Here is a 20,598-nt window from a genome sequence, read left to right as displayed (position 1 = left end):
GGCTCTGCTAGATTTTCGCTGTGCACCGGTGGCCATTGAAACCTCTGAAAGATGCGTTAAATTGTAATACGCGCCCGCCGTAAACATAAATATGTTTCGCCTCCAAAGAGTTCTTACAAACTGTCGAGTCCTAGGCGGTAGTACGAGCCGCAAGGGTGGTAGTACGCTAATAAAAATGTTTAGAGCGTGTTTCTTAATAAATTACTGGACCGCGGTATTTTATGCAAAATAAAAACTGTATTAACGCTATGCCGTCCGCTGGCACCACGCTGGTGTCATGCAAAAACTGTCTGTTGTATGCCGGTGGCAACACTTTGGTGCCATTTTGAAAAACTGAAATAACATTTGAACTATATTTCTTGGGTGTTAAAAGGCAGCAAACTAACTATAGCATTGTGCTTATTTAACACGTTGACTGCCACGCGTGTTTACAACAAAATCTCCTACAGGCCACCCGTGCCGCTATAGGAAGCGTGCGCTGTTAATTCATATCTGTTTCTGTTCCTGCATGAACAGTTGGAATCTTTGCCGAGTACCGAATGGTATAACTTAAAATCTCTGCCCTTATTTTGTTCAATAATGAAAAGAGATCGGATTGCCCGGAAGGAGAAGCATAAATAGAATTACATCGTCAGATTCTGATTCGGATACTGATAAATATAATCTTAGTGACAATGAATGTTATGAAGATACTATTGACGAGATTTTACGAGAATTGGTCATGGAAGAAGAAAGAAATGTTGATGATACCGAGGAAGCTACAGTTCAAATAAAAGATACGAAATGGACCGATCAGAGGCACGAGCATATCTGAAAAAACAAACAACTTTTTGTCCAAGCTGTCCTGATCAACCTCAACTTTGCAGAGAATGTTTTAATGTTATACACTGCGAATAATTTTGTTAATAAACCATTTTTATAAGAATTCAATAGTTTCATTACCTCCTGTAGAATATTTGTCGAAATATTTTCGGAAATCCTTTGTAAGTAGTCAAATCAGCGTCACCCGAATTACGGGTGACGCGGCAGTCAACGTGTTAACTAAGAATTAAGTACGAAAATTCTTGGACGACATATGAGCCGTTTATTTTGAAAGTGGCCTAAGTCATTTTTCAAAAACACACCGAGCTAGCTATTTTAATATTCACATTTCTACGTAATACATATAATTTTATGTCAGCAAAGCTGAAAGAACGCAGTGACCCTTAGGAACACAAAAACATTATACCACCATGTTATCAATTAGCAATATTTTTAAATTTATTAAAACGTAAAAACCTTAAATATCTGGATTTTCAAATAAATGGACTTAGGCCACTTTCAAAATAAACGGCTCATATCTTAATTTTAAGAATTTATATTACCGCCATCTGCGAAATTTTTGTTAAAATCTAAAATTTCCAAGCTATTATGTCGGCGTCAAACAAAAGAATCATATCTAAGATCTGCGGACGGTATAGTGTTAATATTACAAGAGATAATTTCAACAGGTCGATAGTAATGCAACAGTATTTTGAAACTCTCCGAATCTATTCAGGGTTTTTCATTTCGTTTTCTGATTTTTCTCATAAACGCTATAAAATGAGCCGTTTATTTTGAAAGTGGCATAAGTCACTTTACCGTAATGAAAAGTAGTGATTTTTTCATGTTTATACGAAATTATTTATACTGAGAAAAATATCAGTATCCTGAGATAACAAATACAAGTAAATCTTCTCGAAAGTTAACATCCGATTTTTTAAACGTGTTAAAACGCAAACCCTTAAACATATCGACTTAAAAACAAAGTGACTTATGCCACTTTCAAAATAAACGGCTCAAATAATAGTGTCTATTTTATTCGGTGTCTAAAATAGCGTCGATCGTTATGGATGCATAAAATCTGCGGTCTATCAATAAGAATAACAGAAAGAGTAAAATTAAATTCACCTTCGATCGCAAGATGAGAATAGTAGATAACGATTCTGCAGGTTGAACAATTGTACATGTATTGGTTAAACGACGAGGCATTGTAATCGAGGCAAATTGAACGCCATCCTGTTTGGAATTAACCTTGGATCGCTAAGGGTTGAAACGGGGTAGCGTTGGAATAACAAGGAAGGAGGTCGACGGATAGAGTAGTTAGGGGTATTTTCGGGGTCGTCGGAACCATCCGCAGTATATTACAATAAAAGTTATTAAATTTTTGCCGGCGAATATGAGAAACTTGATTGGAAAAAATTGCGAATTCGACAACGAAGTTGAATTGATTTCTAGTGTATTATTTATGAAATTGAAATAGTAACGTGCTCGTAATTTCTATAAAATACCTGCGTTGCAGTTTTTAAATTAAACATCGTTCTCATTCCGCTGTTATTTATCAATGGAACAAAAAGCGCGATACACAGTTTAGATATCGCCTCGTTAACGTCCCCTCGCGCGTTTACGCTCTCTTCGGGCGAATTCTTTTTTCTTTTCGCGGCGACCGGCAAATATTTCAAGGCGTTGAAATCGGAGATGGCTCTGGTTAAATTGCATATTTATCCGGTAACTTGTGTCGGATTTCCTGCAGAACCGGAGAGCGGACGACTTACGAAAACAAATTTCTTCGTTGAAGTTCTTACTTCGAGGAGAATCTTCATTAAGATTCGTTTATTAAATTCCACAGGCTTGGAGGAATACTGTTTTAGTTTCCTGTAAGCCAAACTTTATCAAATTGAGTTCCTTATTTTGCAGTTCACCGAATTGTTTGCGTACACGTATATCGTGTGCTATTTGCCTTGAACAGATTATTTATATGCTATTATAAAAAGAAGCGTTTTAACGCTAGAACTACCGAGCTCTAAACACGACCAATGTAAAATGTTTTATAACATTGACAAGATTCTATTTTTATTTAGACTCTATAATATTTTTATTATAATATATACTTAAACGAAGAAGATATTGTCTGAGGATTTCTCACAGAAACAGTTTTATAATGTTAAGAGCTGTAAAAGAAAAAATTTTAAATACTGTAATTTTTGTCCGCGTTTTGATAATTCGAGTATTAAGGAAGTAATTACAGAAGAAAATAGTTCGTATCGAAGAGATGAAAACAAACCTCGAAGTTGACGTATAACATTTAATTACATCATATTGAATAACTCAAAAATTGTTAAAAGCACGAACAAACATTCGTTTGCGGTGAGAAATTTGTCTGTGCACGCAGAGTTTCGGAAAAACTTATTTCGTTTGAAAAATATATTTAAGATTACGCTGTTTTGTAAATTCTGCGAACGTGGTCCAGATTAGCAAGATTTCGCTTGCAGAATTTTCTAAGCGTTGTGCTATCCCGAAATACCATCTGTGCAAACGATTAAGCAGCCTATAGAGCGAGTAACGTGGAGTGTACAAACATTTCGACGTTCTTTCATGCACCATGAAAGGATGTCTCTTACGGTCCTTGCTACTGAATGGAGCCGAATCGAGCCATTTTATAGCTACCCTCAACGTTTCGCTGTTTTGGTTCCGAAAGGTTGCGGTTCGAATTAATCTGTACACGGAGGTGTACGAATTTTTAGACTCGAGTTTCGCGAACAAAAAGTACGACAAATAAATGTCTCGTACGCGAGCAGTCGCAAATGTTTATCTAAAAAAACGTAAATAATTTTCATACGATCGAATGTGAAAGCAGCGTTATTTTCACAGAATCTATAGTTAATATTAATTGATAAATTTATTAATAATTATAAACAGCGAAAACGGGGATTCGCGCTCCTTTATTTTTAAAATATTCGAAATTTATCACAGGTATTTTTTGTAATTAACCGCCACATTTATACATCGACCGAATAATTACGTTTACGTTAGTCTCTGCGTGTCGAATCGATGTGCTTTTTAAATCAACGAATTAAATAGTTCTCGTTTCACCGATTCCGATAAAAAAAATGATATAACAGCCGTTTGCATTATAAATCATTCGATCCACCATTTTTTCGATAATCTCTGTACACGTTGCATCTCCGCTTAACATATTACAACATCGGTTCGCGCGTTGTGACGCAAACGACGCGTGGAGAAAACGTTCCGATCGATCCAATAGTTATTATTTTTTCTTTGTTACGCTGTACTTCGATGTGTTATCTTAAATCGTTAAATCATTCAAAACGTTTTAATAGATTAAATTTATGGACATTCTAGAAGCCCGTTCCTGCGTTCTATTTTTGTTCGTTTTCTTTTTCTCTGCCGCCTCCCCCTTCGGCCCCTCTACACCCCCGTCGTCCCCCGCCGAATGGCGCGATTCCTATTCAGATATTCGAACCGCGGGGCTTTAATAAAAATATTTGCTAAGAAAACAGTTTGCCCGAGGTACTCGGGAAGCAAGACGAGTTATTCTTATATCCAGATTCGCGGCGTATTCTTCGCTCGCGATTTCCATAAATGCAGTAATTCGAAGTAAGACGGCCGCCGGCGTTCCCAACTTTTAATGGTATGTATCTTTATGCCGTCGCGGGCGCAGTAAGTGTAAGATGAGAATTTGTCAACAAACGAATGCCGATCAATTAGTAATACCATCATAATTATAAAACGATAAACGAACATACATGCCACCTGTAAAATCACTGCCACCCGCACTTTGTACTGTACGGAAATTTAAAATCCATTTCGAAAGTGTGAAAACGCAGTCTTCATTTTTTCCATATAGATATTCTTTTTATCAGCTTTTTGTAAATCAGTGTCGACGATTACCTTCCACGGTGTTACCAATATTTAGCATCTGATAATTAACTGTGATAATATTCTGTTAATATAATGCTGGAAGAAACGAAACGAGTGTTAATAATGTATTTGATCGTGTAAAGTGTGTAATATTGTGTTACTCTTAATACCTTAATTAATATAATTATTGTTATATTTAACCGCTGTTTTATTTTCAAATTCATGGTTACTATTCCATTGAGAAATATATCTAAATCATCCCCGATGATTAATACAATGTTTTCATGTACCCTATGATAATGCTAAGTAGCTTATAAACATATTAAATGGTACAGTAAACATCCGCAGTATTTATCGACAAGTGTTCCTGCTACTTCGTATGGGGTAGCTACTAAATAAACTAAAAAAATAGCGTCATGAATATCTTCGACAACTTATTACTAAACACAAATAATTGTTACCACTTTTCCCATATGGTACAATGCAAAATCTGACAAAGATTAATTTTCTGAGTTTCAAGCGATTTCAAGCCTCCATAAAACGTTCAAATTGCTAAACAAATTACCAACAATTGATTTTGGGTAGCAATTTATCGTTTTACCCTTTTTACATCTATATAGTGCAAAATAGTTAATTCATTATTGGAAATACCGCGAACAGATGATTCGTATCGCATCGTCCATAGAATACAGTATTAAATCCAGCAAGAATCACGTGGCGCTGATACCGTCTAATTATATATATACAAGTATATGCAGTAAAATTTAAAACGAATTATCAGTTATTAATTACATTTTATTTACGAAAAGATATGTATAGATACAACACAACTACAAATACACATATTACATTTTAAATCACTATCATTTGTACTTTTTGTACTGTACCCAAATCTAAATATAAATGCTTTTCGGAAGTGTGAAAACGCAATCCTCATTTTTGCATATGGACATCCTTTTTAACAGCTTTCTAAATCGGTATCGATGATTACGTTTCATACTGTATCCAATATTTTCCATTTGATAATTATCTGTAGTGATATTATATGCTTCAACATAATGCTGGAAAAAACGGAACCAGTGTCAATAATACATTTAATCGTATAAAGTGTGTAATAATATGTTACCCCTTGATACCTGATCATCCTCGAAAACACAGAAAATGTTATTGAATTTTCGCGAAACGCGTCGTATGCAACTAAACGTGTTATTAGCTGCATCCTGACATTTGCATGCCATGTCTTTCATACAGTACTATAAACATTACAAATTTTAATAAATTCATTCTTATTTTATGATTCTGGGGTGTCGAACTCCTTCCCCTCCGAGAACCGCATCAGTCGGACTCTGGGTCGGTCAGATCCCTCGTCTGCACTAGATATCGAGAAGATGGATTTCCCTAGTTTGTGAAGCAGACGAAGAGGAGAAGGAGTCGCCAGCGACACCTCGTTATAGTTCATCTCTCTATGTATAAAACTTACTGATAGATTAATATCGCTATCGCTTGGACAACCTGAGGATGGAACTCCTTCAGATTTCTCCCCTCTATACTCTATTAACAGGGTTCTATCTTCTGGCAGTGTCTTTTTCAACAAAGAAGTTCCGTCAGATGGTCTTTGCACTCCAGCTATTTCCAAAATTGTAGCAAACAAATCGACGCTACTGACTGGTGCAGAAATTTTTGATGGTTCAATTCCAGGACCTCTTATTAATAATGGAACTCGGATATCTGTCTCGTATGGCTGACGTTTGTCCATAGGCATGCTAAACTGGCCTATAAAACTGATATTGTATAAAGTAGGCTACATTTGCACCTTGTATTTTCTTGTATGTTGAACACAAACATAATTACCAATATGGTAACCATTATCAGATGTAAATATGATGTAAGTATCATCTAAAAGACCCTCAGACTTTAGAGTTTGATATACATTTGTTACAAGGTCATCAAGAGCTAACAATGTTTCCCACCTACGACTATAGATCTCATCTAATTTAGGTAATACCTCATCTGGTAGCGGAGATGGACCTCTCCTCGCTAACCAATGCTTATTCTAATTTACGATAGTGTTAGTAGTAGTCTACAGCAGCACGAGAACATAGAAAATAAAGTGTAACATACCATTTCTGTGAGTTTGTTAAAATTAGGTGTTCTTTTCGCCTTTGTGCCATTGTATATGCCATAGTGTCTTACTGCTGGTGTGAAGGGTGCATGAGGTGCTGGAGGTGCCAGAACTGCAAGAAAAGGTTGACCATCTGCTTTGCGAGTTTTAATGAAAGACATTGTGAATTCAGTCTAAAAAAACTTCAATTAAAAATATATAATCAAGGAAAAAACAGCAAGTTAACATAGGCAAATTTAAACTTACAATTAAATCAGTGAGATAATCGAATACTGTAGAGTTAAATTTCTGTACAGTTCCATTGATGGACATAGAATAATTGTAGTATTTTGAATTCCCGATAAGACCAGCCCACCAGTCCCATCCTATCGGTACATGACTTGCTCCGCCAACATTTGTATTCCCATACTTTAATAATGTTGCTCATTAATAAAAAATTTCAGAACTTATTTTAGTTTTAAATTTTTACTTTATCATATACGATTACCTTATTCAAATACTTTCCAGCATAGAAAGTTGCATACGACGCTTGTTGATTTAAATATGCAGCAAATGTATTTGGTTCTTGAAGTTCTTGCCATTTAATACTATTACATCCGCCATCAACAGTATTATTTACTACTAAGTGATTATGCTGATATTTGCCAGTTAGAATGGAAGCCCTATTTGGGCAACAAATTGGAGAAGCAACAAACTGTAAAAAGTATTACCATAAATCATCATTGTCAACTTTTAATAAAAAATTTATTTAATTTATAATAATACAAAGTTAAATTGTATGTTCTATTAACTTACACAATTTGAAAATGATGCGCCCCTCCTTCCAATTAAGTCTACAGTATTTTTCAGTGGAACCTATAAATTAATATAATCATTGTTATATTTAAACGATGTTATCTTCCCACATTCATAATTACCATTCCATCGAGAACTATATCTAAATCATCAGCGATTATTAATACGATGTTTTTTGCACCGTATGATAATGTTAGGCAGCTTATCAAAATATTAAATATTAGAATAAACATTTCTAATAATTAATAACAAAGTCAATGTCCCTATTATTTCGTCCGTGGTCACTAAGTCGTTACTGAATAAACTGCGTTTGAATTCTAAATGACGTCATGAATGTCTCCAATATTCATTTAATTGGGCCGGCATCCAATTACATATCCTGAAATTTGATTACTGTATACACAACTCTAAACACAATTAATTTTTGCCGCTTTTGCCATGCAATGCAATGCAAATTCGGGCAAAAATCATTTTCTGAGGTTTCCATGAAACGCTGAAATTGCTAGACAAATTTGTAAAAAATGTAGGTAATTACCTACATTTGATTTTGCCTAGCAGTTTCAGCATTTTGTCTCTGTTATATCTATATTACAATGTATATCTTGTAAAATAATTTATTTATTGTAGCAAATACTGCGAACGGATGATTCGTGCCGCACTACACATAAGATACAGTGTAAAATTCGGCAAGAATCAATTGTCAGTTCGGCGATAATAGCACTTTTTGTAACGAAATCTAGAAGCTCTGGTCAGGTTCCATACAGCGCCAATTAGTAGATGGCAAAACGTTAAAACTTCTAGCCAAACAGTGACGCCTCTTGTGGTGAAATCTAAAAATTCTATTTTGACTAGCAGTTTCAGCATTTTGCTATTTATTAATTGGCGCTGCACGAACCCGGGACAGAGTTTCCAAACATTGCCGATATTCAAACTGTCATCGATCCGTGACGGAGCTTATCCGTTCTCTTCGGTGTGATTGGCTAATGCCAGTAGATTGCCAGTGGCATTATCAAATCAGATTTGTGAAGTCTGATATTCGCGCACTGCATTTAAACCTTCCTCTTTCGAAAAAGATGCTGATATATCAGCATCTTTAAGTTACCATTTGCTGATATATGATAATAAGTATATAATATGTATATAATATGATGATAAGTTAACTATGCTCAGCATAGTTAAGTGTGTTATTATTGTATATTGCCAGCGTCATATTTTGCCAAAAAGAATTCTTTGCAAATTCTGTATTACATCGCAAGAAACATTTTCAGAATTAAATGAATCAAAAAGTATGAAATTTTGCAACATCCACCCTACTCACCCGATCTATCGCCAATAAATTTTCATTTTTTTAAACAGCTCTTCTAAACAACTCTTTTCATGGAACAAACACTGTTTGCGAAGATAGTATTGAAATCTCTATAGTCAAATTTATTCATACCAGAGACCAGAATATATGAACTATTCATTTGCAACATTCTTTCATTCTCTCGCGCTAACATTCAGGACAATGCAATAATTAGCTGGACCTTATTCTGTTCAACTTGTCGAAATATTGCCTACAAACACATACATTCGAAACATATCTCAATGTGCATTGATTAAGAATCCTATGAAGTGAAAAGTATAAGTTGAATATCGCGCCGCGTGTTTCAGAAGGAGCACCAGACGTACGCAAGCGCGAGAAGAGTGATACATTGGTGTTAGTGCGACTCCATGTAACTCGTTTGGCATATGGTTATGCTTGTCTTGCTCACTCGCTAATTTCTTTCTTTGTCATTGACTATGGGAGCAGCACTGTTCAGCTGCGAATCATCAACCAATCAGAGCATAGCAATTCACTGTATTCTCTCAATTCAAGAGCCTCGGTGCCCCCGGATATGGTTCTTGAATTGAGAGATTACTGTAATAGGAATTTTGCTGCATTTTAAAAATAAGTGTCAATAAAACCGATTACAAGCAATGTTTGTTGCTACATGTAATCTGCATACATATTCAAGAAAATTTAATACATGATGCGTTTGGGCTTCGTGTATTTACCGTTGTGCATTCATTAAGTTTAAAAAGGAATAAGTTATCAATGAACGACAGGACCTGAAAGTGGATTATTGTATTTGGTGGTTTTGGACTTTAGTGAAGTATATAATTATTAAAATTAATTAGGTAAATGCACCTTCGATATCATGTTTTAGAAAACGTGTAGAGCACGTGTAAACTGTCGAATACAATGATGCTCGACAAGATTTAGTTGTTTACGTGTGCATGAAGCAATTGATTCTGTAATATTATTTTAAATAAATAATCTGCATTTGATTGAAGGTTCGAAAATTAAACACACTGAGAACATGACTGAAAAATTACGAAGATACGAGAAAATTGATTTTTTGGGAGAAGGACAGGTTAGTAGTTGTTTAATTAATCTTTTGGTATTGTACATACATATATATATATATGAATATTTATTATTTTAGTTCGCTACTGTTTACAAAGCCAAAGATGTCGAAACATCAAAAATTGTTGCTGTGAAAAAGGTATACACAGATGCTTACTATGTACAATGTATCAATTTATACTGTTAAATGACATATTGTTTGATTATTGTAATTGTAGATTAAAGTTGGAAGCCGCGCAGAAGCTAGAGATGGAATAAACAGAACAGCTCTGAGAGAAATTAAATTGTTACAAGAACTAAACCACGATAATGTGATTGGACTGCTAGGTATGCATTGAATATGTCAATGATTAACAGTATACTAATTAGAGTAGATTTGTGATGGATTGTAGGAGATATTTTATAAGACTACTTTTACGTGCATCATCCTGTATGAAATACTACTGTTTCGCTTTACAAATGTACTTTTATTTTAGATGTTTTTGGCCATAAGTCAAATGTGTCCCTAGTATTTGATTTTATGGACACAGATTTGGAAATAATAATAAAGGATAATAACATTGTGTTATCTTCTGCGAATATTAAAGCATATATGATTCAGACTTTGCAAGGTCTGGACTACCTGCATTATAACTGGATACTTCATAGAGATTTAAAGCCAAATAATTTACTTGTCAATGGAGAAGGTGTATTAAAGATTGGTGACTTTGGGCTTGCTAAATTTTTTGGTTCACCAAATAGAATAAACACCCATCAGGTGGTGACCAGATGGTATAGATCACCTGAGTTATTGTATGGAGCAAGGCTTTACGGAACTGGAATAGATATGTGGGCCGTTGGATGTATATTAGCAGAACTTTTGTTAAGAGTACCATTTTTACCTGGAGAATCTGATTTGGATCAACTCACTAGGATATTTCAGGTATTGTTTTATGTATAAATCTGTCTCTTAACAAAAGTATATGTTATTCCAAATTCGTTTTAATTTATGTTCTTGTAATTTTTAGACATTAGGTACGCCCACTGAAGAAACATGGCCAGGAATGACAGAATTACCAGATTTCATTCAATTTAAACCATTTCCTGGAACGCCATTGAAACACATATTCACTGCAGCTGGCGATGATCTCTTAGATTTAATTGCTAGTCTTTTAAACGTAAATCCATTAGAAAGATGTACATGCGACCAAGCTCTCCAGATGCCATACTTTAGCAACAAACCAGCACCAACTCCTGGACCTAGATTGCCTCTTCCTACATCTGTGAAACGGCAACCAGAAGAAAAGCCTAATTTAAAAAGAAAATTACTTGAATCAATGGATGGCGCATCGCTTGCGAAAAGATTACAGTTTTAACTAAAATTTTAACTAGAATCAATTATAAATTGTCATTATTACTGTTTTTGTTATGAATTTAGCAGTGAATTATAAATATAATATACGATTGAAAAAAAGACGAGAAGGAGAGAATAGCATAATTTCTATTGATATAAGCTAATCGCGCTCAAATGATCGAATAATGTTTGAAGTGCGATCACAAAATAATATTAGTAAATTAATGTATTTTTGTTACAAGATTATTATGTGAATAATCAAACAATGAAATGTAAAATATTAAGAATTAAAAAAATTATATACATTTATCTGGAATATTGTATTATGTCCCTGAGTCAGTAGCATATACAAATCCATAGAAAGGATAAGGAAAATCACGGGTTGAAATAATAATGCCCCTTTGAAAAATACAACGGTATGCTGCATTAATTTTATTAACTTAAAAACTAGTAAGAAATGTTTGATACGTGAACAATTTCGTAACCGGTGGAAATATTTGAATCTCGGTAGCTTAGAAAAGCTCACGCGCCGGATAACAAAATTATTAAAACTGTAATAACATTTCGCAGCGTACTTTTGTTTGCAGCAAGAGTAATCATTCCATTTCCGTAAGTACAAACATTACCAAATTTTTCTCATTTCTATCCACGATGTGTCGTCAACATTTCTTTTATTTGTGGGAATAACTGTTGGTTAATAAACGATAACGTTCCATTCTCCCTTACAAATATATTGCCTGTCTAGAAAGAAGAAGCTTGTATTCATTTCGTACCTTTCTTCTATTATGACAATAATTTTGTAAATAGTCTTGTTTTTTTAAGAGTACATACTGTTCACGAGTGACTGTATCTTTTAAACCAGTTTCTAACTAACATCCGTGCACGACTTGAAATATATGTATATATATATATATATATACATATATATATATATATAATTATTACACATATACATAAACCTAATCAATACTGATGGGTAACAAGAACGTAAATACAATTGAAACGAAAGGATAAAATATAACTTTTCCTTTATATCAATGCACATATCAATGCGAATTGGATACTTCTGAACCTTGGTTTGAGAAATAGTGTACGTTCATTATGGATTATGGAATTATTAATGAGAATATGAATACGATATCGTAATTCTGATAGATTGCAGAATGCTATAACAATTTTGTTCCAAACCTGTGTATTTAGTTATATTAAAAGCACAACTTCAGACGACATGTGCATTTAAATACTGAAGCAACATTCAATTGTTCTTCCACATATTTAATTAAATCCTGACGTAAAAGTGCTAAGCTGGAAGCTCTATCTAAATAAAACATGACAATTTAAAGATATGCATTAGAAGATTACCACACTGAATGTACAATCGTAATTTAAGAAATTAAAATTTCTGGTTTATGATATCACTAGAATGTACCTGTGTTAATTTCCTGTCTTAATGCTTCAGAACAATTTAAAAAAGTATACCGATTCAAAGGCAAGTAATCCCCTAAAACACATTAGAATGTGCAAATGATAAATTCCTTCTAACATATTGTATTGTGGTCCCTTCTTATTCAGATTGAACTATAAGTAACGACCATATGTAACAGTTTCTCTTTTAACACGTGATCAATGATTACTTTTTTTCTTCCAAGAATATGTATAAATTTTCGCCGGATTCAAGGAAGCGAGACAGTATAACAATTATAGCAATTTCCGGTACAAATGAGAATGTAATGATATGAGTACACTTTTTGTTGGGAACGAAGTGGAGAAAAGTGTAGTACCATCGCAATACTACTATAAAGGAAGTTCTACAGAAAAAAAGCAGTTTACAGAATTTGTTTTTTTTTTGAATGGTGTACAATGTACTAATACTTTACTATGTTTCTTTCTTTTTACAACATAAATCTGTCCTTTCGTGCCAGTTATTTACACATAAAAAATAATACACTTAAGATGTAGATTTTTACTGTACACGATATATACTTAAAGCAATAGTTAGATTTACAAAATTGATATTACACAGCGTGTAGTATAAAACCAGAAAACATTATCTAGTGCGATTTACAAAAAAGTAAACCGTTCCTTCCTCTTCCTCGTATCGGCATGTTCGTCGAACACAAAAATGAAAAACTTCCCGCTATTATCGTTTGTGACCATGTGTGTGTGTATGTGTTATACGTTAACTGAACATATATTTGAGCGTGACAACTGCAGAAAAATTGCAAACGGAAAAAATCAATTTCAATCGTTCGATTAACACGTAATCCATTAAAGTCACCACCGCTTGAAATTGTAACATAACTATTAATAGATTTAATGTTTCTCGTGTTTGTATACACTATCTCCCTATCCTGCGTGCACTTTGCAAGGAACATTGTATTCGATAACATTAGCATTGTTTTATTATGCCCGTCAGCATCGCCCTACACGTGTAACATGCTTGTAAAACATCCCTTAATCCAGTAGGGCTTGTATTTTTAAATAGGATGCATCATTCAGTACATAAAATAGGATACATTACAAACAGTACATAGGACATAGTATCGTAACAGAAGAAACGCAAACATACATATTATTCAAATATACATACGAATGTCGAACAAACAAAAGTGTTTTCGTGAAATATCATCGGGACAAAAATATTATGAATTATGGTTTTTTTTTTATAACTCTTTAATTGTTGATATTATTGTCTTATATTAGCATCCCATAAAGAACACGTACTTGAGAAACAACTTTAAAGGATCATTGCCTGGACATGAAATGTAATGAAGATTCCGCGATCGTACATGTTACGATAATTATAATTGCCCTTTTTTTTGTTTATTAAATTATATACTATGTCCTAAGCAAATATTTTAAAGCAGTAATTGATGCGCAGTCTATAGAGCACATGCAGCAGACAATTTGCTCTTCGCATTTTGTTTTCTAGACATTTGATTCAGTATTTAAAGTAACATATGTAACAACTTATGCAACCAACAACATGTTATGACTACCTTATAATGCTTATCTTCCTTAATTTCTTAGTTTTTTACATTAAGTCAATATTTACCAAGATCTTTAAACAATATTAGTACATTTCAATCGTTTGGGAGATCAATGTAGATCCATCGAATGTACTGTAAAACGGATGAATCGTGAATAATTCGCACCTGCACAGGTATATCATAGAAATGAAATAAACTTCGTTCAACGTAAATATAATTTCGTGGCTAATGTTACTCTATATTATTTAAAAATCATGGTACCTCGATTCTACAACAAGGATGTTTAATCGCAAATTAAACTGAAACTATATTCATTTACGAATTTAAAATAAGTAATACATATACGTTATGAAATAGCTGACCGTAATAATAATATCACATCTCCGAATACTACTTAGCAAGAAGTGTTATAAAATAAATGTATATATAAATTAGTTTAGACGAAAAGTATAGGCGGTGCTTTTGCTTGTTTTCTAAACAACTATCGTCTATCTCCGACTATAAAGAAGAATATGTTCACAATTTTCACGGATACGAATAGTTTTAGCACGGTACATTTTGGTTGTCCGATGTTGAAGATGATTCCACAACTCTTCTCTTGTTTTATAAATACTTTGTAAAATTATGCTTCAGTCCATTCATATCATTATTGAAGATCCAACTTTTTGTTATTATACAAAATTCAGTTTTAATATCTCAATTCTTGATTGATAAGTTTCACTTTAAGAACATATATAATTATTCTATTCAACAGAAAGAAACGAACTAACGGAAATAACATCGTTTCGACAAAGTATATGCTTAGATGTATGTAAAAATTATTCGAATTTATAACAAAAAAAAGTATACTAATTCATCGAGAATGCCAAGAAACTACTACTGTTTTATTCCTCATCTCATTGTTTCTGCAATATACAGCTAGAAATGGAGAAGATAAAAATGCAGCAATTCTGTCGGCTGAATCTTTTCTCTGCGTGAATGGCTCTGCATCGCTGCGTTATAAAATAATTAAATTTTACGTAGAAATGTTTTCGTGTCTCTTTATCGGGAAATCAAAAATTCGTGACAATAACATATCAATACTAATCAATAAATAAGAGAAACACAGTTCAGAGTAAAGTAGAAACAGAACAAAATGTATCATTGCAACACGAAACACTCTGTGTAGCTTCTCGATTAGGCACAATGTTTGAAAGCAATAAATCCCTATATCTCTGTTTAAATAAAAAAATTCTTTGTGGAACACACTTTCCCAATACAGACTATATCTCCCTACAATTCATTGTAATATTAAAAGTAGAAATACATATTTCATTGTTTACTACTGTTTTTTAGTTTATTATATTATATATATATATATATGTATATATATATTCAATAGTCAGTCAAGGCAAACATTATCCGCAGTAGTATAATATAATATAGCTACTATTTTCGTATCATTTTTTTAAATCGATCTACCTATATATTACTTTCTTTTAAAAAATGTATACTTAACATTTAATATATATATATATATATATATATATATATATATATATATATATATATATATATATATATATATATATGTATATATGTATATGTATATATATATATGTATATATATATATGTATATATATCTCTTTAAAATATTTACAGTCGATGCTATGATACAGTAATTTTAATTGTTTTTTTTTGTATTCATACTTTATAAAGGCAATTATCATCATAACTATATTTTTTATTTATATATGTATATATGCATATATGTACATGTATGTACGTATGTATACTTATATGTACATTTATATATGCATAATACACACGTATGTATGTATGCAGACACATATATATATACATATGTATACTGATGCATATATATACTTATATATATATAGTATATCATGTAAACATGTTTATTTTTTACAGCAATCATGTTCATAATAGGACAGTTTATAATACATGTAGGAATATTACTTGAATTTTTTTGACACCTCTACATATATGTACACAGGGAGTGTCATGATCATACAAATTATGTTTTGTCTTATTATTGCGTTATGTTTTAATGTCACTTGTATTTTTTTTAAATTGGTATCATATATTCGCATAAACAGAAAATTAGCTCATATATGGAACGACATTCCATGGTTATACAAACATTCAAAAAAAAAAAAGAAACAGAAATCCGCGACTTTTTGATTTTGCGATGGGTGTGTATACACAGCTATACATTACAATATTCGAGGTCGGTTCATCGCCGTGCAGGTGTTACTTCGATAGCGTAGTAGTAATCGATTAACTAAAATAATGGCTGATATAACTTATTGCGGATAATTTTACTGCAGTCAATTGATGATGACATTTCTATTGCGTATTTAATAGTAAATAAATTGGAGCACATGATTGTAATAAGGAAAGAATTGACTAGTATTGAAACAAATGGGATTCTAAAAAAAGTTGTGCTTCAGGAATGTAACAAAATACGATAGAAGAAAGAAAGTGTACGGGGTATTTTTCAAATTATTGATCCTACTGACCGCCATCCGGAAAGGATGCTTCATACAAATAGTTTCGGAAATAAGTGAAAGAGAAGAAAAGAATGTCGGCAGAAAAAAGTATCGAAAATAAATAATTAAGGATGTTGAGAACTTTTTGTGTAAATTTAGAAATAGTAATTTTCTGTGAAGAAAACTCTTTTATAAAATTAATTTCCTGCTATAGTTTTCGATAATGTTGTAATTTTCATGTTCGAAGTAAAAATGTATAATCATAAATCAGCCTGTGTATTCTTCTTCGTGTGCTCTGTTTGAGAGTCTGTCAGAGGTTACTGCTAGCAACTCAATAATTTCTTCAAATTTCAGGTCGTTTTCATCCTAGACTCTTTTCTTATATGGCGCAAATTTTCCATTACAAATTAATTAAAAACTAATGTTGCTGGCTTACTGTCACATAAACAGGTAACATAAAGGGTCTAGAATACTAACAAATTCCATAGAAATGTATTTCATTCAAATGGTCTTCAACCAATGACAATCCTTGGTGAGATAAAAAAAAGAAATAGTAATCTTTCGTAGTTACTAGGTGTGTAGAATTTCTTACGCAAATCATTAATACTTTATTGTCCTATCAAATTCGATTACTGAAACTCTTGCAAGCATCAACATGAAAACGACCGAGCCTGAGTAAGCCGACGAATAGTTTATCACTTACTGCAACACAAGTACACGAAGTTCGCGTATTGTGTGTATACTGTGAGAACGGATTACACGTAAAACGAATTAATTGCTTAATCAGACAAAGGAGAACCGTTTTGATCGAAACAGAGAAATTCGTTTGCAAAAAGATTCAATAACTCTGTTGTATAATTGCTATGTGGTTTACCGAACCGATTCGTCCGGAGCACAACAGATGGTGGAAAGACCTATAACTTAATATGTCCAGATTATAGATTAATAGTATCCAGTGTGTGCGAATTTTTGGATGCATTGTCTTTTGGTGACGTGGTGGCAACACTAACTTGTTTGCTGGTATTGTTCGTGAACGGCATGGCAAACTTAAAATCCGAACCGTTCGGTAATTTTCGCATAATCTTCCCAGACGTGATAAGTCTGCCGAAACCTTCTTGATGCGCAAATGCGTATCCTGAACGAAGAGACCGCCTTGTTCGCCTCGTAGATGGTGTACGGAGTATGTCCTGACTCTGGCGGGAACGTAGCTGTGCCAGCCTCTGCTTAAGCCTAACCCTATCAGACAAACTTGGTCTAACATCTATGAAGAAGAATCTCCACGACAGCACAGGTATTACCAGTATAATACACGAAATCACCGCTGTGAACCAAAACGTTGGTTCAGACATTGCCTGAAAATAGACATACAAGTGTTAGCATAATATTTACGAAGGAGAGCAACAACGTAAACATTGCTGATTCGAGAGGGATGTTACCCACCGCTTATTAGAAACTAAGAATAACGTATAAAGGAATTAACACGTTGAGTGTAGTGTTGACCCTCTGTAAACTATGCTCACTCTATATGCTACCTAATCCATTTTGATAATTTGCTGTAAGAACTGTTCTCTACAATTACAATTGCAATAAGTAAACTAACATAGATGTTAACACCACAATCCACGTGTTAAGAGTTTACGTACACGTTTACATACCATAGTAAGACTGCCAACGTAACTACCGCCAATGACGAAGTTATAGAAATAGTCTAAAATAAAATACCAAACAAGGGAGCCCCAAACCATAATATGATTAACAATCGTCCAGTATGATGTATCAAGAGCTATTTGAACGGTCACGACTATAACTAATATAGTGGCTACGACACTTCCTAGCAGCATATGATCAGAAAGTACATAGCCCTTTGGTGATACTCCATCCTTATACGTTCCTGAACATTATAATATTTGATTACTTCGCATGACTGACTTTGAGGTCAAATAGAAGGCCAATTAAACAAATGATTGGAACATACCATATGGAACCAAAAATAACACACAACTGGCAAAAAAACCGTGTATGGCACTCCAACAAAATTCCTTCTTGTTGAATAGCAAGTTTTGTAGTCCGGGTGCATAGAGTTTCGGATATAACAAACTGTTTTTGTCGTTAACATCTTGATCGAATATACCGACTGCCATTACAGGTAATGATGTATAAAAGAGATTATACACAGAAATGTACATAGGATCGAATACAGTCTGTAAAGGAAGAAAAGTGTATGAGAATCTACAATAACGTGATCTGTAAATTAAGTTTAAAGGATGTTAAAAATCAGTATAAAGAAAGAATTCATACTACAATATTCGACTTTGGAACGAACTGCTCTACAAAGGAATTTCGTAAATCACATTCGCCTTACATTCATCATTTTACCATTATGATATACAGTATTGATAAAGGGAGCAACTACAAATAAATAAATAAATAAATAACTGGTTAATAAAAAAAGAAGATCATACCTGTGCGCTGAATCCGCAGAAAAAGGCAAACCATATGTGGCATAGCGTAAACGCGAAGTTCTTGTAAAAAAAATACCTAAGAAATTTGCTCATTCTATAATATGACCATCTACCATGAACGAGGAGCAGTCTTTCCAGAAATCTGAATTGTCCTATCGAATAGTCGGATGCCAACACAGCTTGCAGTCCTTCTTGACCACTGATGCCAACGCCAATGTGAGCTGTTTTGATCATTGAGACGTCATTAGCACCGTCCCCAATAGCCAAGGTCACTGCATTTTTATTTTTCTTGATTAACTCGACGACCATTGCTTTTTGTAGGGGTGTCACGCGACAACATATCACAGCTTTACCTGAAATTTTATGATATGAAAAGTGTCTACATTCTAAATTGGTATATAAATATTTTTCAATCGCTCACATTGGCTTGATACATCAAGAAAAAGTTGTTCCAGTTGTGGATGCAATGCATGAACTAAGGAATGCCCATTGATAACTACAGCGAATCCTGTGGCCTGTTCCATCTCGTGTTCATCTTGCTCGTCTCTGCTAGGATTGTATTCAGTGTCGCTGCTATATACGGAAAACATAAAAAAAAGTAAATGACTGTTCTATGTCCATAACGTTTCAATCTGACAAAGTTTAATCTCGATTTCCTTTTTACAAAGTGAATTGAATATGCAATAACTGTTGTCAAATACGATACATGTGGTAAAATATTCAAATTTTACTTGCATAAGAAAAAGGGGAACTTGAATTGCTTCGTTGGATATAAAAAATGATGCGCATTAATCGTAAACAATACACACAGTGCACTGTATCATGGACTACTAATATACAATATATGTATGTATATATAGTAATGTGACATAAGCACCATACTCTTCGTGTTATTATCATTATTACTATGATTAACTTTAAGCATACAGAAAGAGAAGGAGTGAGTATCAAGCACATGGTAATTGTCATTATTTGTTTGGGCTATAAATGTTAAAAACAAAATCGTAGGGGTATTGAGAATGTACAAAATGAAAGATTATAGTATTTAAGAAAGAAAGGACTAGATACCTAATCTACTAATACTGAAGTATCTACAGTATAAAAAGAATAATTGACAAGCATGTGGTAAATGGTTCGAACGGCTTTCGATTATCATAGAATGGAGAATATTTGGTGAAACTTCAACATTTCCATATGTGTAAATAAACGTATTTCGAATTTAGCATGCAAGTATATGCTTTTTTTGAATCTCGGAAAACTTGAAGAAAAACTGAATTTTAAATCTGTGGTATCATTGTATGCATAGCAAATCAAATTAAATGAAAACAAGGTTC

General features: G+C 33.3%; 3 protein-coding genes across 15 annotated transcripts in view; 1 reads left to right on the top strand and 2 right to left on the bottom strand.

Annotated features, from left to right (window-relative positions):
* Positions 1-5,454: 5,454 nt before the first annotated feature.
* LOC117218421 (N-acetylglucosamine-6-sulfatase) lies at positions 5,455-8,369 on the bottom strand. 3 transcript variants are annotated; one of them, XM_033466776.2, is made up of 10 exons: positions 8,137-8,369; positions 7,720-7,976; positions 7,598-7,657; positions 7,290-7,496; positions 7,049-7,210; positions 6,802-6,975; positions 6,532-6,733; positions 6,161-6,453; positions 5,817-5,933; positions 5,455-5,741 (listed from the first exon to the last, which is right to left on the bottom strand). In XM_033466776.2, the coding sequence occupies exons 2-10, from the start codon at positions 7,828-7,830 to the stop codon at positions 5,574-5,576; spliced, it is 1,494 nt and encodes a 497-aa protein (XP_033322667.2). In that variant the 5' UTR covers positions 7,831-7,976; positions 8,137-8,369; the 3' UTR covers positions 5,455-5,573. The 3 variants fall into 3 exon arrangements, with proteins under 3 accessions (XP_033322667.2, XP_033322668.2, XP_076377022.1); XM_033466777.2 differs by having other exon boundaries at positions 8,190-8,369; XM_076520907.1 differs by lacking the exon at positions 8,137-8,369 and having other exon boundaries at positions 7,720-8,070.
* A 1,055-nt stretch (positions 8,370-9,424) lies between these two features.
* Cdk7 (Cyclin-dependent kinase 7) lies at positions 9,425-11,628 on the top strand. The gene is made up of 6 exons (XM_033466778.2): positions 9,425-9,757; positions 9,914-9,993; positions 10,066-10,125; positions 10,205-10,313; positions 10,463-10,908; positions 10,994-11,628. The coding sequence occupies exons 2-6, from the start codon at positions 9,940-9,942 to the stop codon at positions 11,339-11,341; spliced, it is 1,017 nt and encodes a 338-aa protein (XP_033322669.1). The 5' UTR covers positions 9,425-9,757; positions 9,914-9,939; the 3' UTR covers positions 11,342-11,628.
* Positions 11,629-11,719: 91 nt separating this feature from the next.
* Positions 11,720-20,598, bottom strand: part of ATP8B (ATPase phospholipid transporting 8B) — a 150,313-nt gene continuing 141,434 nt past the window's right edge. For all 11 annotated transcript variants that reach the window (XM_076520897.1, XM_076520899.1, XM_076520900.1 and 8 more), the window contains 5 exons: positions 19,686-19,837; positions 19,265-19,617; positions 18,778-19,003; positions 18,458-18,693; positions 11,720-18,154 (listed from right to left, as the gene is read on the bottom strand). In XM_076520897.1, coding sequence (XP_076377012.1) covers positions 17,738-18,154; positions 18,458-18,693; positions 18,778-19,003; positions 19,265-19,617; positions 19,686-19,837 — 1,384 coding nt within the window. In that variant the 3' untranslated portion in view covers positions 11,720-17,737. The remainder of the gene's footprint in view (positions 18,155-18,457; positions 18,694-18,777; positions 19,004-19,264; positions 19,618-19,685; positions 19,838-20,598) is intronic.

Source organism: Megalopta genalis, chromosome 4 (genome assembly GCF_051020955.1).
Source record: "Megalopta genalis isolate 19385.01 chromosome 4, iyMegGena1_principal, whole genome shotgun sequence".
NCBI classification, from domain to species: Eukaryota; Metazoa; Arthropoda; class Insecta; order Hymenoptera; family Halictidae; genus Megalopta; species Megalopta genalis.
The sequence above is the reverse complement of the archived record's forward strand: the minus strand, read 5'-3'. Positions and strand labels throughout refer to the sequence as shown.

Excerpts from the sequence above, each read along its gene's own strand:
- LOC117218421 (XM_033466776.2), bottom strand. The coding sequence starts at position 7,830 with ATGTTTATTCTAATATTTAATATTTTGATAAGCTGCCTAACATTATCA. Across the intron at positions 7,211-7,289 it reads CTGGAAAGTATTTGAATAAG|TATGGGAATACAAATGTTGG; the intron begins GTAATCGTATAT and ends ACATTATTAAAG. Across the intron at positions 5,742-5,816 it reads GTGTTTTCGAGGATGATCAG|CATTATGTTGAAGCATATAA; the intron begins GTATCAAGGGGT and ends CGTTTTTTCCAG.
- Cdk7 (XM_033466778.2), top strand. The coding sequence starts at position 9,940 with ATGACTGAAAAATTACGAAGATACGAGAAAATTGATTTTTTGGGAGAA. Across the intron at positions 10,126-10,204 it reads AAATTGTTGCTGTGAAAAAG|ATTAAAGTTGGAAGCCGCGC; the intron begins GTATACACAGAT and ends TTGTAATTGTAG. Across the intron at positions 10,314-10,462 it reads TAATGTGATTGGACTGCTAG|ATGTTTTTGGCCATAAGTCA; the intron begins GTATGCATTGAA and ends CTTTTATTTTAG.